General features: G+C 46.3%; 3 protein-coding genes across 10 annotated transcripts; all 3 read left to right on the top strand.

The window, feature by feature from the left end:
* The first annotated feature begins 388 nt into the window (after nucleotides 1-388).
* On the top strand, nucleotides 389-12,734 carry pfkla (phosphofructokinase, liver a). 3 transcript variants are annotated; one of them, XM_018726181.2, is made up of 23 exons: nucleotides 566-633; nucleotides 1,057-1,128; nucleotides 1,259-1,332; nucleotides 1,501-1,578; nucleotides 2,863-3,052; nucleotides 3,484-3,649; nucleotides 4,598-4,642; nucleotides 5,203-5,311; nucleotides 5,387-5,482; nucleotides 6,380-6,472; nucleotides 6,603-6,728; nucleotides 6,864-6,928; nucleotides 7,019-7,082; nucleotides 7,357-7,503; nucleotides 7,856-7,926; nucleotides 8,347-8,434; nucleotides 8,635-8,787; nucleotides 9,565-9,729; nucleotides 9,821-9,882; nucleotides 10,255-10,366; nucleotides 10,530-10,629; nucleotides 10,726-10,831; nucleotides 11,696-12,734. In XM_018726181.2, exons 3-23 carry the CDS (start codon nucleotides 1,261-1,263, stop codon nucleotides 11,841-11,843), a joined length of 2,256 nt encoding a protein of 751 aa, XP_018581697.1. In that variant the 5' UTR covers nucleotides 566-633; nucleotides 1,057-1,128; nucleotides 1,259-1,260; the 3' UTR covers nucleotides 11,844-12,734. The 3 variants fall into 3 exon arrangements, with proteins under 3 accessions (XP_018581689.1, XP_018581697.1, XP_018581704.1); XM_018726173.2 differs by lacking the exon at nucleotides 1,057-1,128 and having other exon boundaries at nucleotides 389-633; XM_018726188.2 differs by lacking the exon at nucleotides 566-633 and having other exon boundaries at nucleotides 642-1,128.
* Nucleotides 12,735-17,718: 4,984 nt separating this feature from the next.
* On the top strand, nucleotides 17,719-22,088 carry pecr (peroxisomal trans-2-enoyl-CoA reductase). Its single transcript, XM_018726276.2, has 8 exons — nucleotides 17,719-17,841; nucleotides 18,874-19,007; nucleotides 19,128-19,293; nucleotides 19,559-19,640; nucleotides 19,716-19,812; nucleotides 20,476-20,586; nucleotides 20,969-21,080; nucleotides 21,682-22,088. Exons 1-8 carry the CDS (start codon nucleotides 17,730-17,732, stop codon nucleotides 21,759-21,761), a joined length of 894 nt encoding a protein of 297 aa, XP_018581792.1. The 5' UTR covers nucleotides 17,719-17,729; the 3' UTR covers nucleotides 21,762-22,088.
* A 171-nt stretch (nucleotides 22,089-22,259) lies between these two features.
* On the top strand, nucleotides 22,260-27,915 carry LOC108918735 (transmembrane protein 169). 6 transcript variants are annotated; one of them, XM_018726262.2, is made up of 4 exons: nucleotides 22,260-22,705; nucleotides 23,991-24,355; nucleotides 25,414-26,016; nucleotides 26,702-27,915. In XM_018726262.2, exons 2-4 carry the CDS (start codon nucleotides 24,064-24,066, stop codon nucleotides 26,716-26,718), a joined length of 912 nt encoding a protein of 303 aa, XP_018581778.1. In that variant the 5' UTR covers nucleotides 22,260-22,705; nucleotides 23,991-24,063; the 3' UTR covers nucleotides 26,719-27,915. The 6 variants fall into 6 exon arrangements, with proteins under 6 accessions (XP_018581778.1, XP_018581744.1, XP_018581752.1 ...); XM_018726228.2 differs by having other exon boundaries at nucleotides 25,414-27,915; XM_018726236.2 differs by having other exon boundaries at nucleotides 22,260-22,701; nucleotides 25,414-27,915.
* Nucleotides 27,916-27,935: the final 20 nt, after the last annotated feature.

Genomic DNA, 27,935 nt, shown 5'->3' on the forward strand with positions numbered 1-27,935 from the left:
TATGAATATGTACTGTTTGGGTTCTTTCGTTTTGATAGCTGTACAGAGAAACAAGCATATATCATTAATTCATTACTTATTTTAGCTAAATATCATATACACAGGTCAAAATTTGCTAATATAAAACCTATTGGGTACCTCAGTTTTCATATGTTTTCTATTTTTCTAAAGAAGTTAAGCAGTACATAAACACTATCGAGTGTGATAATAAGAAGGTCATTAAGACTTATTTATTGTAATATTTTTAAGGTGTTAATGTATGTCTGGTTATATTGGAGTGTTTTGTAATTTTTAGGGTTTTTTTTATCTTCCCCTAAAAAAAAGGTCCTGTTACAACAGCCCATGTCGTTCCCCTCGCTGAACGGCAGCAGCCGGCGGGAGGACTGCGTGGTCCAGAGAAGAGCCGCGCGGGGGGCGGGACGGTAGGAGGGTCCAGAGGGGGCACACTTCCACCGCGGGCGACGCTGTGGAGCTTTCCCCACTCCGGGTGCAAAGGCGCAGCGCGGCCGGCAGCCATCCCGCAGTGAGGAGTTCTCAGTGCCGCCGCCATGAAGCACTTGGAGCTGGAGAAACTGCAGCGGACGGGCGCGGGAAGGGCCATCGCCGTGCTCACCAGCGGAGGAGACGCGCAAGGTACGCGCACACGCACACGGAGCCGAGGATGGTGATGATCATTGATGATGGTGGTGGTGGTGATGTACGAGCTCGGAGCTGCACGCGGCGCGCATGCGGGCAGGGTGTCACGCATTCATCCCCGCGGACAGAACGACGGACGGAAACACATGATAATTTACATCGAAACTGCATAAATCAGATGGATAGCAAAACATGGCGTATGTACATAGGAATAAACAGCATTGTTTGCTTACGGAGAGACGGTCACTATTACGTGCACATGTTGAACACATGAAAACACACAGAACACATGTAGCGAGTGTTTACCACTGAAACATGGAAGTAACACCAGAAATCAAAATGGGCCAGCAGGTGGCGAAGTGGTTAGAGCCGAAACGTTGCGCTCAAAGCACCCAGGTAACGTTCTCGTCCCACCTTCAGCTGCAGAACCCCTTGAACAAGGAATTTACCACGATTCACTACAATAGAAATGACCCAGTGAGGTGAATCAGTGTAAGTATCTCAAAGCATCAGCTGAAAAAAATGTGTATGTGTAAAACAGTAACCAGCATGTGTCACATGAGAAGAGAGGTGGAAAGTGGTTAAAGTGAGCAACAACTCTCTCGCCGACATGCGAACGCAGGTATGAATGCAGCGGTGCGCGCCGTCACCCGCATGGGGATATACGTTGGAGCCAAAGTGTATCTCATCTATGAGGTATGTTTCAACATAAGGAATGGAAAAAAAAAACTGTAACTGATAATCCATGAGCCAAAGCTGTTTTGATTCATATTTGGTTTATATAATTATAAAGTTGTGCTCAACATTCCTTCTGAGTGCCACACACTGATTTCTGTCCATTGTGGCTGTGTGCCCCTCCCCCAGGGCTACCAGGGGCTTGTGGACGGAGGTGACCACATCAGACTGGCCAACTGGCAGACTGTTTCTGACATCATCCAGCTGGTAAGGCAGCCTATCTGGGGAGAGGGTCGCATCTATAGCCCAGCCCTCCCTCCCCTTCTCACCCACTGGCAGCCCTCCCTCCCCTTCTCACCCACTGGTAGGCCTCCGTTTCTCTGGGGGCGGAGACACATGGTTCACTTGCTCAAGGTGCAGATGTTGAGGTCTTTTTGTTTCCCCATGAATAGGATTCGGGGTTATCAAGGGTTAAAGGCCATGATCTGAAAGGTTTCCAGTTCAAATCCCAGGGAGGGAACCTAAACTGCTTCAGAAAATGCTATAAATAGGTCCCAAAAAAGCATTGTGCTGAATGTGTGCATTTGGGTGGTGTTCTCCACTGATCAAATGAGTGCTTAGTGGTAAAATGAGGGCATGGCCAGGAGGTGCTAAGAGGCAGAGTGTAAGCGGATCACTGCAAGGAGACATCAAAACAACTGCGGCTCCCAACTCGGGCTTACATAACACACTCCTGTGTCCCCCACTCTGCTCAGTGGGCAAATCCCAGCTGATCCATTTATGTATAATGGATTAAAACAGAGCAGCTGGGTTTGAACCCTAGGCAGGAGACCACTTCATTATTATTTACATTTATTAATTTACATTTATTCATTTAGCAGATGCTTTTGTCCAAAGCGACGTACATTTGCTGTGAAGCAAAAAATTTGCTGTGATTAGTGTTGCAGTGGGTCACTAAATACTAAATGAAGAGCAGCTGAATGACTGAACACACACACACACACCTTCTGAAACCGCTTGTCCTAAGTGGGGTCGTGGGGAGCCGGAGCCTCACTCGACAACACAGGGCGTAAGGCTGGAGGGGGAGGGGACACACCCAGGACGGGACGCCAGTCCATCACAAGGCACCCCAAGCGGGACTTGAACCCCAGACTCACTGGAGAGCAGGACCCGGTCAAACCCACTATGCCACCGCACCCCCCAGTGACTAAACTATAATAATAATAATAATAATAATAATTAGTAGTAGTACTAATAATAAGAAGAAGAAGAATCCCTTTTTATCTGAAGCTTATCTTAAAATGATTTGACTATACACCTGGGTAATTTTTACTTTGTGAGTTTTGAGTAAATACTCTGATCTAGGACACTGCGGTGAGAGCGAGGATTCGTACCAAATCCGTTCACAAACATTAGAATCTGGGGATGAGCTGTGGGTTCTGCAATGACAGAGGACTAATTTAGACCCATTGTGGTTGGACAAATCATCTGGCTGAGTTGTGACCCCAGTGGTACTTGGGTGACCCTGTGCTGACCTCACTTCCCCCCCAGGGCGGCACGGTGATTGGCAGTGCCCGCTGTGAAGACTTCACCAAGCGGGAGGGGCGCCTGAAGGCTGCGTTCAACCTGGTACAACGCGGGATCACCAACCTGTGTGTGTGCGGCGGAGACGGCAGTCTCACAGGGGCCGATGTGTTTCGCAGCGAGTGGCCGGGCCTGCTGGCCGAGCTGGTGCAGGAGAGTGAGTGAGGCCATTGGAGGGCAATCACACACTCTTTCACTTACACTCACACACTAAGGGCAATTTAGAGTCTCCAGTTCACCTGAAACATATGCCTTTGGACTGTGGGTGTAAACTAGAGCACCTGGGGGAAACCCATGCAAACACAGGGACAAAATGCAGACCGAGCCAGAATTGAACTCACATTGAAGCCCATGACCTAGGAGAGTGAGGCACCAGTGCTACCCGCTGTGACACCATGCCACCTTTATATAAAATATTTCACTTTGCACCCTTGTGTATAAGTTCTACTGTTCTATGTGCTGCTCTAAATGTGACCTCAACACCCACCAGTGTAGAAGAGCTTCAGTTATGACTGATTATTACTTATCATGTCTGAAAACCTTGGCGTTATCATTTCGGACACTTGCTTTGTGTCTGCCGTATGCCAGAGAGGATCACAAAGGCCCTGGCCCAGCAGCATGCCCACCTGAACATTGTGGGTCTCGTGGGCTCCATCGACAACGACTTCTGTGGCACGGACATGACCATTGGGGCAGACTCAGCACTGCACCGCATCATGGAGGTCATCGACGCCATCACCACGACGGCGCAAAGGTCAGGCCCCGTCGCTAGGTCGCAAGAGATTGTGTCAGAAACACACTGCAGTCTGATGGTATTGTGTGTGGTGAGGGGAGGGAGGTTTGACGTGTCGTGTGTGTGTGTTTTATTCCTCCTTGCTTTATGGGCTCTGCTGGGGCACAGTTTCTTCTGCTGATACACACTAGAGCAGGAAAGTGTAGACCCCCATGATGAGTTAATTTGCATAATTTCTGATATTAGAAAATGATAATAATAGAAATAATAGTAATGAACTCCATGTAGTGCCTTTTAAACCAGCTTCTCAAGTTTTTGCGTAAACTTGAGAAGCTGGTTTAAAAGGCACTACATGGTACTTTGTTATTTGGATGTAAAACAGCAAAGCTTAATTTAAATCAGTGTAACAAAAAGTATCAATAATAAGACATAAGAAAAGACAACATAATACACACACACACATATGAAGAGAAAATAATAGTAACAGAAATGTGTGTTATTTATGCCTGCTGATTCATCACACTGACATTATATGTGAATATACACTTACACGCACACTCACCCTCTATGTGAGAAACGAGGTTTCCGGGTGCCTGTGAAAGAGTGGCATTGTGGGGCGGGAGTGGGCCGCGTGCATTCTGGCACTCGCTACCGCCTTGTCGTCCGACTGCAGTTGGAGCGTTTCCCAGAAGGTTGTGCACTCTGCTGCTGAGTGTTACAACAAGGAGTGAGAGCACAGTTAACAGACTGCTGTCCCCAAACCACCCCATCACAGCTCTTCATATGTCCCATGAATTCTTACATAATGCCTGACTGCAGGAAGGATATGGTTTTTTTTTTTTTTTTTTTTACACGTTTCTCCGGCTGTGACTGTGTGTCTGGTGCACGTCGGTCCCGGGTTTGAGCTCGGGATTGGTCCCTCGCCGCTTGCCCTCGTTGAAATGCACGCTTTGTGTTTGTACCTTTCAGCCACCAGCGCGCATTTGTTCTGGAAGTTATGGGCCGGCACTGCGGGTGAGTCATTAATCCTCTTCCTTTCTCACAATCAATGTCTGCCCTTCATGTTTTATTGGTGACTCTAAACTGCCCATAGTGTGTGTGTTTGCGTGCGCCATTGCCCTGTGATGGAGTGTCGTCCCATCCAGGGTGCACCCTGCCTCATGCCTCCAGACTAGGCTCTGGACCACCGTAACCCTGCGCTACACATGCAGTAATTAATAATGGGTGGATGGACATTGAGCATGTTCCTGAATACCTTGTGTGCGGTGGATCATGGCCACAGTTCACTGTGTTTACCATTCTCTGTGTCTAGTGGATTATAATGTGATGGTTGACCGCACTCTCCAGCATTGTGTGTCCAGGGGGTTGTGATCCGATGACTGGGCTATGAGCTGATGATTGCAGGCGCGCTTCTTTGCAACCTCATTGCAACCTCCCTAATGACTGTATTGCTCCCACGCTCTTTAGTTACACTGTGTTAGTGGTGACCTCACAGTCAGCAGCGCTCTACACACACTCTGTGCGCGATGTATTGTCGCGTCTCAGTTGACGGTTGTGGTTGTACGTGCGGTCAGGTACCTGGCCATGGTGTCAGCGCTGGCGTCTGGAGCAGACTGGGTTTTCATCCCAGAGGCCCCACCAGAGGAGGGCTGGGAGGACCACCTCTGTGCACGCTTAGAGGAGGTGAGCTGGGGGGGTCTGCGATGGGGGGGGAGTGCAGTCTACAAATGCTTTACGTTTGTTGTGTTTTGTGCTCAGAACCGCAGCAAGGGGTCCCGGCTGAACATTGTGATCGTGGCAGAAGGAGCCATCGACAAGCATGGCGAGCCCATCTCCTCCAGCTACGTGAAGGACGTAAGGAGACAGACCACCCCCCCATCCTCATTTACAAAAAGCGCCAAGGTCTATTCAGACATAATAAAGCGTGATTTATTACGAAAAGGATGCTTACCATGGTAACTTTCTTATGCCAGGTATAAGAAATTTAACCAAAAACATTAATTACAAAAAATACGCATATAAAACTAACACCTGTAACTAACACTAAAGAGCACTAAACTGAGTACATAAAACACTATTATGTTCCCTGTGCAGGTCTCCAGAAATTACAGTAAGACCCCCGTATCCGCTGTTTCAGTTACTGTGGTTTCACTTAAACGTGGTTGACAATGGTCTGAAAAAATTAAATAGAGAATTCCAGAAATACAGTAAACATTCATAATTTAAATTGTGCACCGTTCTGAGTGACATGATGAAACTTGTGCAGTCCCTCCCGGGACGTTAATTATCCCTTTGTCCAGCATATCCATGCTGTATACATTACCCAGTCGTTAGTCATTTAGTAGCTGTCTCGGTTATTAGATCAACTCTCACGGTATCGCAGTGCTTGTGTTCAGGTAAATAAATGTCTTGTGCCTAATTTATAAATTAAACTTTATCATAGGTATGTATAGTATGTTCAATATATAGTGTTCACTACTATCCGCAGTTTCAGGCATCCGCTGGGGGGCTTGGAAGCTATCTCCTGCGGATACGAGGGTCCTACTGTATAAACATAAGCTAATGGAATAACTGATTTGTAATTAAGTCTGGGGGAATAAATAAATCTTATTTAAAACCCTTTGCTTTTTTATAATAACTATTCTGGGGTTAAAGTATAACATGACTGTAAAACAGTTTCTCTTAAAAGCACAAAACAGCGTTGGTTGTTACATGCTGACCCCTCCCCCCTACCTGTGTCCTGACCTCCAGCTGGTGGTGCAGCGGCTGGGCTACGACACGCGGGTGACTGTGCTGGGTCACGTCCAGAGAGGGGGCACGCCATCTGCCTTTGACAGGGTGCTTGTACGTTTCTCACCCCCCGCCACCCCGTCTGTTACACAAACGCATGATGACGTGCCGTCCTTTTCTGCGTATGTGACTTTCCTGCTGCTTTGGTTCCAAACATCCTGGCACTATGCAACACCCCCTGCAGAGCAGCAAGATGGGCATGGAAGCTGTGGTGGCCCTGCTGGAGGCCACACCGGAGACAGAGGCCTGTGTCATCGGTCTGTCAGGAAACCAGGCGATGCACCTGCCGCTCATGGAGTGTGTGCAGATGGTATGAGCAGAAGCTGCACACGCTACCCACACACGAGAAAACACCTCAGTCGATCACAAGATGTGTGGAGGAGCCTGAAGGCTTCGCTGCTGAGAAGGATTTGAATGATGAGAGGCTCCTCTTCTGTGTCCACAGACTAAGGAGGTGCAGAAGGCCATGAATGAGCTGAGGTTCGAGGAGGCCATCCAGCTGCGTGGGAAGTGAGCCCCCCCGCACCCCACCCCCATGTCCTGGTGTGTGCCTGTGTGTCTTCCTGTAACAGATAACGGCTCACTGTGTCTCTTCTGCAGGAGCTTCGAAAACAACTGGAACACCTACAAGCTGCTGGCGCATCAGAAACCGGCGCAGTCCCAGGTATGGGGCACTGCGGGGTGGGGGGCAGTCTTTACATTAAATGTTCATTGATGCTTTCGGCAGTTTAAGCAGCAGACATTGTATGAGAGGCTGCACATAGAATTGTTAGGGAAAATACAGATAATTTACTGCAGGTTTTTGAAACCCTTCTTCAGTATTAAGAGGGACTCGGCAGCTCCGAGGGACAGAGTGAGATTGTTCCACCAGCTCAGAAATTCTCCCTCAGGTATCAGGAGGCCATTCGATGTTTTCACTCTCTGTGCCCCTTCGACAGAGTAACTTCTCAATGGCGATCCTCAATGTGGGGGCCCCGGCAGCGGGAATGAATGCAGTGGTGCGGTCAGCCGTGAGGATGGGTCTGGCCAAGGGCCACAAGGTCTACACCGTCCACGATGGCTTTGGAGGCCTGGCTAAGGGGCTGGTGAGGTTTTCCCTACATTATATATTATACAGTATATTATAATACCAGTCAGATGTACCCTGTTGTAAATGTAAAACACTGCATTACCAGTTACTTTATATATTTGTACTGTCCGTGTGTTTCACTTTACTAGAGTGTTTTTCATGTTAGTGTTTTTGCGTTCTTTTCCATCTTGTTCAGTTTGTGCTCTGTAGTTGCAGTTTGGCTATGATGAAATTGTAGTGAAAAGATGTGATGTTTTTCCAGAGCTGATGAGTCATGAATTTAATACTTTCTTGGTGGTTACGGTGGCGGACTGTTGCCGTGGTGAGGAAAGGGCCTCTTTTCACTGATGAATTGTTTTGTCCAAAAGATCAATGAGGCCAGCTGGCACGATGTGGGAGGATGGACTGGCCAAGGGGGCTCCTTGCTGGGGACCAAACGGTGAGAACAAGAGAAGGTCTGTGGGAAAGAGGGCTGTGGGGGGGCACAGCAATGGAGAAGGGCATGTTGTAGTCTTGCCAGTGGTCCCATTGTCTCAACAAACTAGTCCATACCCAGTGCCAGCACACTGCATCCTCACACTGCAAATAGTTGAGCAAAAACATTTCAAAGTTATGGACATTTATTTTTAATACCATAAAACTTCTGTCTGACTTGGAGCACAACCCATGTATACTAGCCTTAAGTTGCAGAATCCAGCCTGGGGCTGAAACTGACATCCTGCTGGTTGCAAGTTCACATCTACAACTGCCATGCTGTCTGCCACTCCAAATTTGAAGGCACTCCAGAAGAAATTACCACCTTTAACCGCTGGTCTTTTCATCTTTCTTAACTGAGGGGCGGTTCTGATTTACGTTGCAGGACTCTACCGAACTCCTGCATAGAGGAGATTGTGGACAATGTCTGCAAGTACAACATCCAGTCCCTTCTGGTGATTGGCGGATTTGAGGTAATGCCCCATGGCAGCAATAGGTGTCTCAGCTCAGTGTAAACTGTTGGAGTGATATGTTTGTGAGCTCCTGCTTGGCTCCACTCTCCTCTGAAGACATGGCTATACTGAAGTGCTGCTGAAATCCAGCAGGTCACTTCAGCTGAGATGAGCTTCGCTGGCTTTGTGCTGATCTTGCTCTGACTCCTGACCCCCTCCAGGCATACGAAGGGGTGCTGCAGTTGGTAGAAGCACGTGGTCGCTATGACGAGCTCTGCATTGTCATGTGCGTCGTCCCCGCCACTATCAGCAACAACGTCCCCGGCACGGACTTCAGCGTGGGCTCCGACACTGCCGTTAATGCCGCCATGGAGGTAAGGGCTTGGTGCAGTGTTCGCTGAGACTGACTTCTGTCTTCACAGTAATTTATCCAGTTATACAGTAGGTTATTCTTGCTCAAGGGTGCTACAGCAGGAGCGGGATTCAACCCGGGAACCTTTAGATGTCAAGGCAATGGCTCTAACCACTACACCACATATTTGGTTACCGTAGTATATAAGGACATGGATTTGTAATTGGAAAGTTGCTGGTTTAAGCCCCACTTTCTTCTATGGCTATAATACTGTTGAATAAGGTTCTTCCTGTACTGTAAAGAGTTTTAGTAAAAATACCCAACTCTTGTTTTCTGTATGTGTCTGTTATACATTGAATCCTTTTGGGGAAAATGAGTTCAGTTTCACAGTAAATGAATATGAACTCAGATGTTGTTCTGTATAGACGTGCTGCTGCTTACAGTACAGCAGGAGGTTGTGGTGTCACTGTTACATTTATTCATTTAGCTGATGCTTTTCTCCAAAGTGACTTAGTGTTAAGTTACTCACAATTATTTACCCATTTATACAGCCGAGTAATTTTACTTGAGCAATTTAGGGTAAGTACCTTGTTCAAGGGTAGCACAGCCTGAGATGGGATTTGAACCTGTGACATGTGGGTCTAAAGGCAGCACTACCACTACACTACCAGCTGTCCAGTTTGAAAATATTGGTCTGCTGATGAATTAAGTTAATGCATTCGTAAAACCGGACTTTTACCTTGTGCATTAAGGCGCTTTGCAGATGCTCAGGTCACTCAAAAGTCCTTTTCCTGCACAGAGTTGTGACAAGATCAAGCAGTCTGCTTCGGGTACGAAGAGACGTGTGTTTGTGGTGGAGACCATGGGCGGATATTGCGGATACCTGGCTACCGTCGCTGGCATCGCCGTGGGAGCTGACGCAGCCTACATCTTCGAGGAGGCCTTCAATATCCACGACCTGGAGGTGAGCTGATTGCTCCAATTGACATTTGCCTCCTGCAATAGAGGCACTGAGGCTCCTGAGACCTCTTTGTAATCACTGTTGGCACTGACAGGCGAATGTGGAGCATCTCAAGGAAAAGATGAAGAATGACATTCAGAGAGGTCTAGTGCTCAGGTAAGTGTGGTGTTTGTTCATTACAAAGGAAAAAGCATGTGTGTGGGTGTTTGAGTGTCTGTTTCTAGGTTTGTATTTCAATTATTTAAAAAAAAAGCATAGTTATGTGTGCTTGTCTCCTCATATACCCTTCTGAGTCCCAGCTGTTCACTGTTGTCCATTACTGAGATTTTTTTAATGTATCTCCCAAACCATGCGTGCTCCACTGCTGAGTCCTTATACACCTTATAGAAGAAATTCTGTGCTGTAAAATGATGCCAATTTATTATGTTGTGTGGTTTTTTGTGATTCCTTCATTCCCCAGGTGTTGAGCAAAGTACAGGACTTCCTCTCTATGCTCTCTGTGGCAGTAATTTTACTATGTGGTTTCAGAAACGAAAAGTCCAACCCACATTACACCACAGACTTCATCTACAACCTGTACTCAGCTGAAGGGAAGGGCATCTTCGACTGCAGGATGAACGTGCTTGGACACTTGCAGCAGGTGGGGGGTGCCAGAGAGCAGAGACCAGAAGTGGGAAGTGTGTATAGGGAATTATTCCTTTGTTTTTGGCATGCTGTGATGCAAGTCTCAGAGCAGAGGCTGCCTCTTAGCAATATGTGACTTCTTAATATTACTACATGTATGACCTTTGTCCTCTTTCCAGGGAGGGTCCCCCACTCCCTTTGACAGGAATTTTGGCACCAAGCTGGGTGTGAAGGCTGTTCTGTGGATCACTGAGAAGATGGAGAAAACCTACAGACAGGGTGGGACACAAGGAGGACTTGCTCCAGCATTTGAAGCGGAAACGGGAGTGAATGCTAACAGTAAATTCTAACAGCGTTCTTGCTTTTCCCCTCTAGGCCGTGTGTTTGCCAACTCACCGGAAACAGCGTGCGTGATCGGAATGACCAAGAAAGTGCTGACCTTTAGCCCTGTCACTGAACTGAAGGAGCACACTGATTTTGAGTGAGCGCCGATTTCACATATTTTACTGCCTTCGCAGATGGTTACTGACAGACAGTTTTACCCCTTTGGAGAGCTGGAAGATGTACTGGAGTAGTTAAAGTACCTTCTAAAACATACAATGACAGCAGCCCTCCTGGAGCTTGTAAATGTCGAGTTTGAACAGATCTGTAAAGAGCTGAAACCTTTCAATTAAACATCTGTATCCATACATTCAGTAGTGTCTGTTGCCCCAAATGGACATTGCCCCCCATCCCCTGTTGAATAATTCAATGTTACTATGCACTATTGATAGTTATTATTACTCAGCTTTACTTATGTCAGCAGTTCTTAACCTAGAGTCCATGGGCTATAGTTTTAATTAAAATTACAATATTACTATGCTACCTTACAACAGACTGGCATCGACTCCATGGTGTACCCCCCCATCAACCTTGTGCTCAATGATTCCAGAATTGGTCCAGCTGATCTCAGCCCTGCTCAGGACAAGTGGTTATTGAAATTAGATGAATGGATGAACATTACTATGCTATTACTATAAAGCATAATTCTGTATGAAGATAATAAATATTCCCTGCAGTAAAGAGAGCGCAGTATTTTCGCAGAACTGTATTTATGAACATATTTACATGAGGAGTCCTTAGCTTTCAACAGATTCTTAAAGGGGCTTGTGACCTAGGAAAGGTCAAGAGCCTCTCTGACTGAGGTGAAACTTTTTCCAAAATTATCGATGAATAATTTTGTACTCAAACAGTAGGCTATAAAACAGTTACTAAACAAGTGTGATTGTTAAAGGAATTGAGGCTGTGTAACCTGGACTTGAACCTGCAATCCCATATGGACCATGTCTCTGTGTTTTCCCCACAGACACCGCATGCCCAAGGAGCAGTGGTGGCTCAACCTGCGGCTGATGCTCAGGATGCTGGCCAAGTACCACACAAGCTTTGACGAGTATGTAACAGGCGAGGTGGAGCACGTGACACGTCGGACCCTCAGCATCGAGACGGGCTTTTGATCGGATCGCCTCACCTTCCCATCCACCCACCGCTAGGAGGTGACGTGCCTGTGCTCCTGTCCACCCACCGGTCCCCGTGCAGCACAAACCTACTGTGTTGTGTCCATTGTGCCTCAACTAATGAACTTCCTATAGGTTTAACCCTATTGCAGCCACACCCTGCTGCTCCTTTGCCTTCTTTGGGTAATCATGTTTTATTCTTCATGATCAGTATGTACGTAGTTTTGCATCTCCAGGGAGCATTATGGAAGTAGCTTTGGGTAGGGCAGTGTTGTGAGAGATGCAAGACTGGCTTGCCATTAATCACTTATATCAAGGTGTTAAAACATTTTTCAGATACTGTACTGATGTTTAGTTGTGTTGAAATAATTAGTGTTACTTAATGTCCACAATGCTGTGATATTGTTACACAAGTGACTATTTGTTTTAAATAAATGGAATTCAGTTACTAGTTTTGCCGGTGCTAGGGAACAGTAAACACAATGAGAAGGAAAATGTGAAATATTATTACACATTTGAGGCACTGATTCTCTCTTGGCTCAAAAGTCCAGCTGGGTTTTTTTCACAGGTTGACTTTTAATTTCTTTCTTACATAGAATGTATCTAATGTCTCATTTGGTTTATCTAGCATTTTCCCTTCAGGGCTGAAATTAGTGTTTTGATCATTTCAATTCATGCGCTCCAGAATTATTTGCTGATTTTGTTGTTAGTTACAATAATAATAATAATACGTTACAATAAATGCTGACATGTAGAGAGTCCATGTAGCATTTTAATTCTTACGTGACTTTTGTCCTTTGAATGTTCTTACAAGCATGGCTGTGACACTTGTGCCCCTATTTAGTGTTTTGTAGTTTTCTAACTGTGAAAAACTGTTTCCCTATTTCTCTTAAAACCTAAACTTTCCTATATGTTGCTGTATATTTACATCAAACATCAGTATGTTATGATTTAAAATAAATCAACTCTTAAATCAAAATGTGAATTATTGTTTTATATTTGTCTAGGTGCTGCTAAGTATAATAGCATTTTAAGTTTAATTTTTGAAGAAGCCCTCAGCAAATATTAAAGAAATAAAACTGAAGGCATGAGGGCGCAGTGGGTTTGGCCAGAGCCTGCTCTGTGATGGGTCTGGGGTTTGAGCCCTGCTTGGGGTGCCTTGCGGCAGACTGGCATCCCGTCCAGAGTGTGTCCCCCTCCCCCTCCAGGCTTGCACCCTGTGTTTGCTGGGTTAGGCTCTGGTTTGCTGCGACCCTGCTTGGGACAAGTGGTTGTGGACATTGTGTGTAAACCTGAAGGATTTATATTGTTTACCACACAGTACATTTCCCTATAATAATTTTTGCTCAAAATTCCAGTAATGCAGTTGTCCACATTCAGTAATTGCGATATTTGAATTCACATTCATGCTAGTTGTGGACTGTGGTTCACGATGATGTTTAACTGAAATTTAGCTGTTTAAAATCGTCTACTTCTGCTCGCTCGGTGGTCCTGCGCACAAAAAGTAAAGCGCAGAGGTTCTCGGTTCTGTCTCCGTTGTGGTGGACTGACCTTCCAAGATCTCTCCAGCTCATGTATGGTGTAAGTGTTCATGCACCATAACTTCATGATCACCCCCAGATAAGCCTTTACACAGCCACTACTCTGGCATTGTATGTGAATGTTTGTGTACCTTACTATATAAAAAACAAAAAATAAAAATTATAGAAGGTTATCAGGATTGATCTATCCTGTGTTTTATGCACCTACTCGACCGATGAACATCAGTGCATCAAGTGGAAAGTAACAAACTAGAGACATGTCTCTTTCCCTATGTAATGCACAAATTGTATTTTGCTGAGATGTATGTCGCTTTGGAGAAGTGTTTGCTAAATGGATAAATGTTTGTAAATGTAAAATGTCTCTAAACTAATTGTATTTGATAATATATTCTGCAGTTAATGCTCATTAAGCATTATTAAACCTCTTTTCTTGGAAGGGCATGGAGAGGAAATAGAAGGAAGCACCCCTGGTCAAAGGTCCTTTTGCTACTGTCCTCTCTAAATATGAATTTTAAGCAATTGTACAGCTTCCACCATTTCTGTAGTTTGGGGACATCTGTGATAAATGGCAATAAGATGCGGGATGTCAGAGGCAGTTGGGATTTCAGAAAGGGCACAAAGATCAGTCTCTATGAAGTTATGTTTGAATTAATAGGCATTCCTCTGTTTAGAGCCGATTTTTAAATGAAAGTCTCCTAAAAATGTCAGCTTTTAAAACTTAAAATATATTTAGTAATGACAGTCATTTTCTGAGTCTTCAGTGTGATAATGTACAAAACATCAAGGCAAATTCTGAGTCTGAAGGACTGCCACAGAAAGCAAATGGCAAAAGGCAGGCATAACAATATTTTAATTAAAAAGCATCATTTGACATTGTTTGCTATGCTGCCATATATGAGTGTGTTATTCACTTATCCCTAACAGCGGGGTAAATTCAATGTACAAGCATAAAACCCAGGCAGAAGGAATCAGTGTTACCGAAAACATTAAGTTCAGACTGTGTCTGGTCTCATGCAGTCTACACTAGAAAGCAGATTTTCAGATTAATAGTGTAACTGTGACATTAGAAAAAGGTCTTGTTAATTATTATTATTATTATAATACACGAAGAGCATGCAGTATTATCAGAATCAGAATCAGAACGAGCTTTATTGCCAAGTATGTTCGCACATACAAGGAATTTGTCTTGGTGACAGGAACTACCACAGCACAGACAGAATGACAGTGACAAGACACAGATGAGAAGATAGAGTATGTGAGCAAGGGATAAAAAATATTTAAAAAATATAAAGTACCCAATATACAAAAATAGTACAAAAATAGTCGCTAGATACAAATGCAAGGGAGTGTAAGAGAAATGTGACAAATAGTTATAAATATAAATAGCATTATGTATTGCACGGTTTACTCTCTAGGGGAGAGATTTAGGTGTTCATGAGGTAGATGGCCTGAGGAAAGAAACTTTTCTTATGCCTGGCTGTCCTGGTGCACAGTGCTCTGTAGCGCCGGCCAGATGGCAAGGGTTCGAAGAGGAAGTGGCCTGGATGGGAGGGGTCTAGAATGATTTTGCTCGCCCTTTTACTGACTCTGGACGAGTGCAGTTCTTGGAGAGCTGGGGGGGATGTGCCGATGATTCTTCCAGCAGTCCAAACTATCCGCTGCAGTCTTCTGATGTCTGACTTCGTAGCTGAGCCGAACCAGACAGTTATAGAGGTGCAGAGGACGGACTCAATGACTGCAGAGTAGAATTGTAGCAGTAGCTCCTGTGGCAGGTTGAACTTCCTCAGCTGACGAAGGAAGTACAACCTCTGCTGGGCCTTCTTCACAATGGAGTCTATGTGGGGCTCCCACTTCAGGTCCTGTGAGATGGTGGTGCCCAGGAACCTGAATGACTCCACTGTTGCCACAGTGTTGTTCATGATGGTGAGTGGGGATAATGCTGAGGTGTTTCTCCTGAAGTCTACGATCATCTCCACTGTTTTGAGCGTGTTCAGCTCCAGGTTGTTATGACTGCACCAGACAGCCAGCTCTTGCACCTCCTGTCTATAGGCAGACTCGTCGCCATTCCGGATGAGGCCGATGAGTGTGGTGTCGTCTGCAAACTTCAGGAGTTTGACAGAGGGGTCCTTCGCGGTGCAGTCGTTGGTGTACAGGGAGAAGAGCAGTGGGGAGAGCACACATCCCTGGGGGGCTCCAGTACTGATTGTGCGAGTTTCGGATGAGAATTTTCCCAGCCTCACTATCTGCTGCCTGTCTGTCAGAAAGTTGGTGATCCACTGACAGATGGAGGTGGGCACGGAGAGTTGGGTTAATTTGGACAGGAGGAGGTGTGGGATGATGGTGTTGAAGGCTGAGCTGAAGTCCACGAACAGGATTCTCGCATAAGTCCCTGGTTTGTCCAGATGTTGCAGAATGTAGTGCAGTCCCATGTTGACTGCATCATCCACAGACCTGTTTGCTCGATAAGCAAACTGCAGGGGGTCCAGCAAGGGTCCAGTGATGTCTTTCAGGTAGTCCAACACCAGTTTTTCAAGTGACTTCATGACCACAGATGTTAAGGCGACAGGTCTGTAGTCATTAAGTCCTGTGATTTTGGGTTTCTTTGGGATGGGGATGATGGTGGAGCGTTTGAAGCAGGAAGGAACTTCGCACATCTCCAGTGATCTGTTGAAGATCTTTGTGAAGATAGGGGCCAGCTGGTCAGCACAGGTTTTTAGGCAAGTCGGTGAGACGCCGTCTGGGCCTGGTGCTTTCCTTGTCTTCTGTTTGATGAAGACCCGACGCACCTCCTCTTCGCAGATCAAAGGTACAGGAGGGGGGGAGGTGGGGGTTACTTGAGTTGTTAAGTGATTGGTGGAGAGAGGGTCTGAATGGGTGTAGGGTGTGAGACAGGGTTTATCAAACCTGCAATAAAACTCATTCAAATCGTCGGCTAGTTGTTGAGTTGACACGGTGCCGGGGGGTGGTGTCTTGTAATTTGTGATGTCTTTCATGCCTTTCCACACCGACGCAGGATCGTTGGCTGAAAACTGTTTCTTCAGCTTTTCAGAGTAGTTTCTCTTAGCCACTCTGATCTCCTTTGCCAGTGTGTTTTTGGCCTGTTTATACAAGACTCCGTCCCCGTTCTTGTAGGCGTCTTCTTTGGCCTGACGAAGCTGTTTGAGCTTTGCAGTGAACCACGGTTTGTCATTGTTGTATGTTAAACGAGTCCTGGTAGGGATGCACATATCCTCACAGAAACTGACGTATGATGTTACAGAGTCTGTGAGCTCATCCAGATCGCTAGCAGCAGCCTCAAAACACTCCAGTCAGTGCACTCGAAGCAGGCTTGTAAGTCCTGCTCTGCTTCCCCAGTCCATCTTTTAAGAGTCCTTATTACAGGTTTAGCTGATTTCAGTTTCTGCCTGTAGGTCGGTATAAGATGAACCAGGCAGTGATCAGAGAGCCCCAAAGCTGCCCGTGGAACAGAGTGATATGCATCCTTTACTGTGGTGTAGCAGTGGTCCAAAATATTACTGTCTCTGGTGGGACATGTAATATGCTGTCTGTATTTTGGCAGTTCACGGGAGAGATTTGCTTTATTAAAGTCCCCGAGAATGATTATAACAGAGTCCGGGTGTTGTTGCTCTGTGTCAGTGATCCGGTCGCCCAGCTGTTGCAGCGCTGCGTTCACGCACGCTTGCGGTGGAATGTAAACACTAATAGGATGTAAACACTAATAGGATTATTAGTTATCTTAGTCTATTTCCCGTCCTTGCAATGAATCTGTCCATGACATTTAATTGCTGCTTCACAATCTGAGTGCTATGAGAAAAATTAAATTGTACTAATAATACTTAATTGTATAAAGTGATATTCCAGAGTTAAATATAAAAACATTTCTCCCCACAGTTCCGTAAGTCAGAACTCTTCATGTATGTATTTCAATGTGATTTTACTACATCTTCTTACAGTTAGGCTCTCTATAGATGCTGTCTGGAGTGGAATTATTTCTGAAGCTGCTAATACTGTAACTTTTTTTTCTGTTCTGTTGTTATGTCGTGTGTCTCAGTCAGTGTGGACTGTAGAGTCCCTACTCAGTTTTTGAAGCACATTTCTAGTTTAAAAACTGTTGGAGGGAAGGCGCTACTTCTTGTGGAAAAAGTGCTGTAAGAAACACTGCGACATTTTATATTTTGACACTTATTTATACACAACGGGCATAAACGATAAATCGTTAAGACATCCGAATCTCGTGAACATGTGCACGCGCATCCTAATTACGTCATTTCCACCTGCTGGTCCTCGCTCAGGAAAAAGCTTTGTTTATGTCACGTGATCTGCAAAGCCTCGCCCCTTTACCAGCATGGCGGCGTCCAGCGTGTTCAGAGTGGGACTCTTCAACAGCAAAGTGGCGATAGTGACGGGAGGAGGGACGGGAATCGGGAAGGCCATCTCCAACGAGCTGCTGCAGCTAGGTCTGCATCTGTCTGACGTTTTATTAACTCTTTCGTAGGTTCTCCCTCATCTCGTATCGTTTTCAAAAAAATGTCACCAGAAAACACGTATCAACAGCCAGGCAGTGAACTTTTACCCAGAGCTTTGTGTGTACTTTGACTTTCGGAGTCTCTGCGAAGCCCCAGTCAAAGAGTTACACGTGTTCATTATATTACAGGAGACGTAGCTGCGTGAAGGTTTATTGGGGCATGCCGCATGAGCTTAAAGTTATGGTGTATGAACATTTACACTTTATGAATTAAGAAATCATTGGTGAAGTAAGTCTGGAAAAAAGGTGAGTTTTCAGACCCTTTTTAAATGTGGACGGGGATTCAGGAGTTCTGAGTGAGAGGGGGAGGTTGTTCCACCACAACGGAGCCAGAACCGAGAACCTCTGTGCTTTACCTTTTGTGCTCGGGACTACCATCGGGCATATGTGGAAGAGCAAAGCAGGGTTGAGGTGTAGCAGATGATCAAGTTTTGTAGATATTTGGGAGCAGTTCTACTGATACATGTGTAGGCCATAACCAGGGTCTTAAATTTGATCTGGGCAACTATCAGAAGCCAATGCAGAGGAACGAGTAGAAATAACACGGTGGCTGATTGTTTCCCAGTAAACAATAATTTTACATTGTTCATTCAAGTTTAGTCATTGACAGTGATGACTTTTGAGTGCACGTATAATAATGTGAGATAATAAAGACAAGCACTGAATGTAATACAGTATTTAAATAGCTGACAGTTTACCATCCTTATTCTTAATCTTTGTTTATCAGAATCCTTTGTCCGATGTGACTTACAAAGTTAATCGACTTTACACTGATTTACCTGGTTTTACAGCTGGGTAATTTTTACAGTTTAAATTCAGGGTGTGTACCTTGTTTGTACTACAGCAGGAGTGGGATTCGAACTGGAAACCCTGAGGTTACAAGGCGAAAGCTGTAAACACTCCAGCACCTGCTGCCTCATTTATTTTCAACAACATCCCTTCTGTCATTGTTTTTCATTCCCAGGATGTAGTGTAATCATTTCCTCCAGGAAGCTGGAGCGGCTTGAGGAGGCTGCCAAGGAGCTCTCAGAGAGGATTCCCCCAAGCAGTCCAGCTAAAGTAACGACCATCCAGTGTAACATCCGTAATGAGGACGAGGTATGGCAGTTGGACCAGTGGTGTTTTCCCTCAGTGCTGAATCAGGTTGAATACAGTGGTGAATGATCCCCCCCCCCCATGGACCCCCTGCAATGTGTGACCCACTCTGCTGGTTTTCAGGTGAGGAACTTGATTGTGTCCACTTTGAAGCTTCACGGTAAAATCGACTTCCTGGTCAACAATGGAGGCGGCCAGTTCTCCAGTCCAGTGGAGCTGATGAGCACCAAGGGCTGGAATGCTGTTATTGACACCAACCTCACGGGAACCTTTCTGTGCTGCCGCGAAGGTGATGATCCCTGCCGCCTTTTAGGTCTTGTGCTCGAGTGCGAGAAAGCACTTTACAGTGACAAGCATCTGAGAGCGGCATTGAAGGATGATCTCGCTGAAAGTGGATGATGTGTGGAGCGCACACACACCTGAAAGTGTGACTCATGTGTACAGAAAAGAAAAACATGAACTAAGTGTAATAACATGATGCATTTAGCTAAGTTTGTGGAACTGATTCACCATCAGTGAAGGTGGGTTTGCCAACTGTCCATTTGTCTCTGCAGTGTACAATGCGTGGATGAAGGAACATGGGGGCGCCATTGTCAACATCATCGCCGACATGTGGAAGGGCTTCCCCGGGATGGCGTAAGTTGGAGGCCGGAGTGCTGCTCGGAGCTGGGCACAGAGTGACTGCTGAGTTTGTTTTCCGGCTTTCTTTAGGCACACGGGTGCAGCAAGGGCCGCGGTGGACAACCTGACCAAGAGCCTAGCCATCGAGTGGGCATCCAGCGGTGTGAGGATCAACTCCATTGCCCCAGTGAGTGGGTCAGGTCCCTAAGGGCCATTGTAAAGTATATTTGTATGGAAGTATTTGACCACCATAAATAGCATCGATGAGAGATGCAAGAACTATATGCAAACTGCATGCATTGTCACCTCTAAAGGTGACTGGGAGATATTTTATTATACGATATTATATGACATGTTATGCCTGGGCCATGCAGTTGGATGTGGGTTTGATCCCCGCTCAGTTTGTGTGGAGTTTGCAGGTTCTCCCTGTCTTTTGTATGGGTCTTCTCCAGTTGCTCTGATTTCCCTGCACAGTCTAAAGACATCTATTTTGGGTGACTTGTTGACTCTATATTGCCCATTGTGTGTGTGTGTGTGTGTGTGTGTGTGTGTGTGTGTGTGTGTGTGTGTGTGTGTGTGTGTGTGTTAAATTGCACTGTTGTGTGGATGACTGATTGACTGTAGGGAGTGTACTTTAGTGTTGTATCTAGCACTGTAAATCACTTTGGATAAAGGTGTCAGTCAGTTACACAGTACCTAGTGATTGCTGTATGTTACTTTGGAGAAAAGCATCTGCGAAATGAATAAATATTAATGAAAATTCACATTTATTTTTGGTAAAATATCTCTGATAGTATTGCAAAAGGTGCAAAGATGACAATGTTTATTTGAATAACTTTTGTTTTGTTAGGGGACAATAGTTTCAAAAACAGCAGTGGCCAACTATAAAGAGCTCGGTCCAAAGATGTTTGAGATGTCTGTAACCTTTAGTCCAGCCAAGAGGCTCGGAGTCCCAGAAGAGGTGGGTCATACTCCACAAATAATGTTTCTCAAATCACCGTTATATTTCTGTGTATATATACAGCTGGGTATTTTATTACAAACGACTGCAGGTTCATAACTTCTCAAAATTTCAACATCACAGCTTTAGTTGGACTTTAAACCTGTGCTCTTAACTGCTACACTGCCTGCTGTCCTTAGTTATGCAATGGAATTTTTACTAAGGGAATTGAGGTTAAGTCTTTGGCTAAAGGTGCAAAGTGGAGTCCACATACTGTTATAAAGGCCGGTCCATGTCCACTGAAGTGTCTATCTTGGATAAACCTCCATTTTGGTAAGAAATGAGATGTTAAGCTGCATGTTGGAGTCATCACCCCCTCCCTTTGTGGCTCTTCTCATGTCAGATCTCCCCAGCTGTTTGTTTCCTGCTCTCCCCTGCTGCTTCTTACATCACAGGGGCAACACTGAAGGTGGACGCTGGTCAGAGTCTCTACCGCTCCATGTGGGAGATCCCAGGTAAATGGCCCCTGCCCCAGACCAATTTGTGTATTTGTGTTTATCAGTGAATACAGACACTGTGTGTTATGCTTCATCTCGAAGCTGTTTATTCTACATGTGCAGTTATGCTGAAAGTCACTGGTGTAATAAAAATGCTAATAATATTCTGCTTTCAGAATGATACAGCACTTATTTACAATGAAAATATCCATTGGCTGCATGGTGTTTCAAGTCAAGTCAAGCTTTATTGTCATTCCACTACATGTGTGGACATACAGTGGGACGAAATGTCGTGTCTCGCAGGACCACGGTGCTGTGTAAAATAAGCATAAATATAAACATGCAACACTAGACCTAAGGACAGCTTTTTGCTTTGTTGTGCATGAATGGTGCAGAATGGAAATGTGTGTGTTTTTCTGTGCACCTGACAGTGCTTTTTCAAGGCAGAGCCAGAGAAGTGGTTTAGTCTGTGTGTGGAAGGGGGGCGGATATCAAATTTAAATCCCTTCTCAGAAAAGTGGGGGCCGGGGACAGATGGCGTTGCCTTGTAAAGTGATGACAACAGGACAGGTTCTCGCCCCGTCTGAAGCTCACCACGCTTCTCTATGTTTGGGTTCAGATCACAGCGCATGGCCGGATGCACCAGAAGGGGAGAACGCTGGGACCTTGAAAGAGATCATAAGCAAGTCAAACCTCTGAGCAGATCGGACCCATGCGCACACGCATACACCTACCTGGGACAACGAAAGGGACTTAAACCACATGCCTACGCATCTCATGTGTCTTGTGATCCTAATTGTACATTGTTTTGTATTGATTTGTCACACTTTCACACATTCTTAACATTTTTTTTGGGTTTGTTCGTAGAGCCAACCTTGAAGATAATCAGGAGTAGACTATCATGAATAATGTGGAAATGTTTTACCCCCCCTCCACCCATGCACTGTTACTATGGATTGGACTGGGGAATTGGACTAATTTATAAGTGAACAAGGAACACCACTGTCAATTCCACAGGTCATTCATGAGCTCTGTATAGAACTGAATATGCAATAAACTCTTGAAATAAGTCGAGGGATTAATGCATGGCCTCAGTTGTGGAATATGATATTTTGCAGGACTTTTTTTTTTTTTTTTTTTCTTTCCCCCGAATCCACATGTAGAATAAATTACTGATGTTGAGGGAGGCTCTTGGCTGACGGGGTTTATCTGCCTCCTCAATGCATGCTTTTGTGTGTGTCTCCGGGCAGAGGACACCCCACCCCACCCCACCCCACCCGCAGTCGCCGCAGTCCAACAGTACGGCTTTCTTTGCCACCAGACCCCCCCACCCCCACGGGCACGAGACCGGGAGCAGCGTGTCGGAAGCACGTTGAGGCACGCGCACGCAAACGGGCGTTACGAGGGACAATCAGGCGGACTCCCCATGGGTGTCGTGTGACTATTTCCGAGGTGAACGCCGTTTTACGTTAGGAAACGCCGTTTTGTGGAGGAGCCGGTTGGTTGGAGACAAAAGGGGCGTTTGGGTGTGATTTAAAGGGACAGAATCAGCTGATCGCGAGGACGCGCGCGGGACCGCGGATCGTCGATCCAGCGCTACAGACCACGTTCCTCCGACCGCTGGCTAAGACAACGGAGGGTTTGTATGTCATATTGCTCTCTTAGTGTGGGATCCTTTTCTTCTCTAAGTCACGGCGGGAGCCAGGGCAGCGTCTCCGCGTCAGGGTGTGTGAACTGTTCCATACTCTTTGTTTCGCGTTGTCCCCGAACGCGGTTGTTGAAGGCGCACATCTGGGCAACGAAACATTTTGATTGTTGCGATGGAAACGGCGCTTTTTGCCGCATGTAACGGTAATCGGCTTCACCTCGGTCCGCTTGCGGAAGCCGGGAAGGCGGCAGGCAATAACGCGTTTTTTTGCGCTTTGCCGGCGCGTGCTCGCCGTACGTTGTATGATCGTCGCGCCGTCCCCACGGCCAGCGGGTGCCCGACAGCCGCGCTCCGCCGCCACCGCCCAGCTGCGCCTCGTGTCCGCAGCCCCCCCATAATCCCCCTTTCCTCCTCATCGCGAACACCTTCCAATGCTCCTCCGTAGCGGCACGGGGTGGCGGGCCGGCGCGCGCTACTTGGGTGACGCCTTTACGGGAATTCGCACAGCTGCGTGCGTGCGTGCGTGCGTGCGTGCGTGCGTGCGCGCGCGCGCGCGCGCAGGGGGGTATTGGGGGGGTTGGACTTCGCTGCTCTTGCTTTGTGTTAGACCTTCTCTTTTATAAGCTGATCGCGACGTGTAACGCAGCCCTGTCCCAGGATGACCTGCAGTTAGATAACCACGTGATTTCATCCTGGATTCCTTCCATCTGACCGTCACCTTGTCACATCTGGTTTTTCTTTTGCATAAATCTGACAGCACAAACCATTTCGGTCTGTAAAGGGCTGTGGTGGGTAGCACTTGTGACTCTGGGTCCTGGGCTGGGTTTGACTGGCTCAGCTTGTCTGGAGTTTGCATGTTCTCCCTGTGTTTGCGTGGAAGGTGCTCTGGTTTCCTCCAACTGTCTAAAAACATGTTTCAGGTAATCTGGCAACTCTAAATTGCCTTCAGTGTGTGTGCCTACCCGTGATGGACTGGTGTTCAGTCCAAGGTGTACCCACCTCACACCCTATGCTTCAGGATAGCGTCTGAACCACCACGGGTCTGCTTTGGACAGGAGCTTATTTGGATGGACAGTAATTTACTTTCTCCAGCCATTGAGATTAAACACCTTTTTTGAGGGCAGCAGAAACCAGGCTCCTCTGGGGGCTTCACCTGGTAGTTTGACTGTGGTACCTACGTAACACAAGCACCCTCCGTGAGTTCTAATGCCACTACGTGTTGCTCTTCTCCCCATCCTTCTCCACCTGCTCTCTCCCCTTTCCCACCCTCTGTTTTTAAGTGAAATGGACATAAGTGGCAAGTCTCCCAGCCAAAATCAGCAGTAGCTCCTTGGACCCTGACGGGCACTCTGGATGGTGATACAAGAAGAAGAGGTGCAGATGGAGAGCATGGAGCCTGCAGAAGCAGAGGGCACTCCTGCGGACCCCTCACAGAGGGACGAGGCCACTGGGCGTTCGGCCGAGGACGAAGGCACGGGAACCTCCACCAGGAGAAAGAGGAGGAAGAAGGAACCGCGTCCGGAGTCCATTATCGTGTACCGCTCTGAGATGGAGAGGGGCTCCGCTGAGGACCAGGGTGGAGACGAAGTGGTGGAGAAGAGCTCTGGGGAAGGAGCAAAATTCCTTGCCACCCCCACTGAGGAAGGTGAGCAGTGGATTGCTACACCATTTCTGTTTGTGGTTCTCTGTAGGAATCTGTAATTGAACCCCATCCTCGATCATCTGGTCATCACTTTCATGGTTTCGGTCTGATCTGTGTTCAGGGGATGATTTCAAATGGGCATTGGGACAGCTAGCTGGTTTTTCTGGCAGAAGGACATGGAGACATGACCTCTGAATTCTCATAGGCCTTCATTCTTCAACTCTCTGAGAGGGGAACTTGGGTCTTGAGGAGAACTGGAGTCTTTGTCTACTCTCTCGCGTGTGTGTGTGTGTGTGTGTGTGTGTGTGTCGGGTGGGGTGGGGGATTCTATCAGTGTGTTGAGTGTCACGCATGTTGTCAGGGTATGTGAGTTATTTAGAGGTTCCTGTACAGGGCCTACAGGAGGGAGGCTTTGAAAGTTTTCACTGACGCCATGGAGAGGGTATCTAGATGGTTGTGGATCAGGAGGGGTGAGCTGCAGGGTTGAGGTGTCACTACCTGGGCCCAGATTGAGTTTTAATCAACCCTGGTCGGGTCACCTGTACAACGATGTCTGATTCTGAAAACCCAAAAGACTGAGTGACCCCACATTAAAATGCATCCAGTTGTACCAAAAGATGTGTGTAATAAGGATACTGTGTTTGCATGATCTCCCCACTCCATCATCCCCATGTGGGTTGCTGGGTGACTTATGGGAGCCATCTTGGCCATGCAGGAGAATGTGGGTCAATTCAACACAATGTGGCTTGTGAAGAACTTTGGAGCTTTGAACTCATATCCAAACATGCACGTAACCACCCAATACAAAATTGTAATGGGTCTCTGTAATATTAAATCGCTCCTGTGGAGAGGTCCCTTCAATGTCCACATTTTAAATGTGTTGGATTTGTGTGTAGTTTGTAATATTACCATGTTGTACTGAGTAAATGACTGGTTAAACAATTTGGATGGTGATACTGTGTGTTGTATGCGTAATTGATGTGTAGAGCACTTGCGTTGCATATGGTACTAAATATGTAAATATGCCTCTCTCTTCCCCTGTGTTCCTTGCTGGCCGACAGGGGCCTGGAACCTTCCCCCAGACAGCCGTTATGTGACCCTGACGGGCACCATCACGCGGGGCAAGAAGAAGGGTCAGATGGTGGACATCCATGTGACCCTCACTGAGAAGGAGCTGCGCGAGCTGGCCAAGTCAAAGGAGCGCCTGGATGCCGAGTGTGAGGCTGCCGCTGATGCTAAGAGCTCCTGTGGCCTGGGGCTCTCCCAGGGCCCCCACGTGGTGCTGTGGAGCCTGTCCTGCGTCCCGGTAGTCTTCCTCCTCTCCTTCGTCACCTCCTTCTACTATGGTACGCTTACATGGTACAATGTCTTCCTCGTGTACAACGAGGAGCGGACTTTCTGCCACAAGGTCACCGTGTGCCCCTTCCTCATCATCTTCTACCCTGTGCTGATCATGGCCGTGTCACTCTCGCTGGGTCTCTACGCGGCCGTGGTGCAGGTGTCCTGGGTCTTCAGCCGCTGGTGGGGCGCGGTGCGCGACCTAGAGAAGGGTTTCTGCGGGTGGGTCTGCGGCAAGCTGGGCCTTGAGGACTGCTCCCCCTACAGTGTGGTGGAGCTGCTGGACTCCGACACCCTCTCCGGAAGCCTCCAGGGCAAGAATGCCGGTGAGAACCTGCAGACCACCTCTGTGTGATTGCCCCGCCTTGGCACGTTCCTGTTTGGACGGTGGGAGTAGGCGCTCCTTTGTTCTTGTAGACCTTGATGGTCATGTTTGGTGTCACTTCTCTTCTCACTTCCCATTTAAAAATATCTTTTTCTTTTTTCTTTAATTTTCCAAACCGCAACAAGAGGGCGGATGAGACTGAAAGTTCTTTGTTTATAAATGTTTGTGGAACGCAATTTAATGGGCATTCCAGGTTCCACCATTGGTCCAACCATGTTCCTTGAAGCAGCTGCCTGTCCATCGGTTAGAGGGAAAATCTGTCCTTCGATCATTTTACAGCGGTCCGCTGTACTTCAAATGCTTCTTTTATCGATAACGGATCATTTCTGGGCTATTATTTTTTTAACCTCTGTCTTTTTTTTCCACACTTTCTGAGACTGAACTGAAAGTATTAAATATTTGCTCTTGTTTGGACTTTGAAGAGGAATCTCATTCTGGACAATCCTTGTGTGTAAAAACAGGTTGTGCAAAGGATTCATGGATGCAAGATGTTTGTGTGTGTGTGTGTGTTGACAAATTGTTCCCTCCCCCTTGTTTTATTTAAGTTTTATTTATTTAAATTATTTGAGCCCATGCCAGGTTTAAGGCATCTTCCGCAGCCAATCAGGTTTGCCTTTTGGTCTCAGCTCTAGGTGAGGCTTAAAGAGGGATTCGACCCAAGGCTCTGTTGTCTGGGGAGCTGAAGTCTGCTTTCACAAACTGCACATCCATTGGAAACAAGAGTGACGGCACTTGGGTGGCGTCCAGAGCCCGGAAACAGCGCTGAGTACTTTCACATCTGTTGGCATTTGCATACATGTATTTTTGTTCACCAGAACCTGGAGTCTTGGTGAATCAGTAGTGTAACACAGGCCAGTTTAAACCTACTGGGCCAAAAATATGGAAAATTTTGTCCATGGATTTTGTATGAGATTTAACTGATTGCTCACGTACTTGAGTAAATGAAATCATTTACACCATTATACTCTCACCCCTAAGACACGATGCACTGAAGTTTGCTTCATCTCACACTTAATCTGTTATGCAGCCATAAATCATAACCAGTCCATTTTATCAATCAGCTTCTTTTTTGTCACTTCTGTGTCCCTAACCTGTCTATGTATGTATTTATTTATTTACCCCCTTTTTAAATGTTTGATTTTAATTGCTTTGTTAATCAAACTTTTTTGTATTCATATTCTATTAAAATAATCAGTTGAAAGCTTTTCGTAGTGACAATGGGCACAGTTCTGGGGTTTGTGTACCAGTGCTGGTGTATGGAACCACTGTACACACTCCCTATAGTGCTTTTACTGAACACACACTTTGTAGAACAGAGAGGCTACTTGTTTCCCCTTTGTGGTTTGCAGCAGGTCTTGGTGTATAATTTTTATATGTTTATTGGTCGTGTGTGTGTGTGTGTGTGTGTGTGTGTGTGTCTCAGCTCATGGTCACGTAATGAATATGTCTTTCTTGATCACTTAGTGAAACACTCAGATATAAATTTTTCAAAACCAAGAAGCACAATGCTAGCAAATGAACCTTAAATGTAATAAAATATTCCAATCGCTCAACATCAATTTTTGCCTCAATTATTTATGAGAACGGGCTTCAATATTGATGTCTGAGCTTGGCCTGCAGTCATCCTTTGTTCCTGTTTTGATCCCAGTGTTTCTTTAATTTATGCATTACCATACTTTTTACAGCCATATCACGGACAGACACCTACCAAACTATTCAATGCACCTCTTTACACCCACTGTGACCCTTCAACAATGTTTGCTGGTTTTGTGCCAGGGGGGCGTGTTGGTGCAGGAGGTTTGACCGGGTCCTGCTCTTTGGTGGGTCTGGGGCTTGAGTCCTGCTCGGGGTGCCTTGTGA

Source organism: Scleropages formosus, chromosome 14, assembly GCF_900964775.1.
Source record: "Scleropages formosus chromosome 14, fSclFor1.1, whole genome shotgun sequence".
Lineage (NCBI taxonomy): Eukaryota > Metazoa > Chordata > Actinopteri > Osteoglossiformes > Osteoglossidae > Scleropages > Scleropages formosus.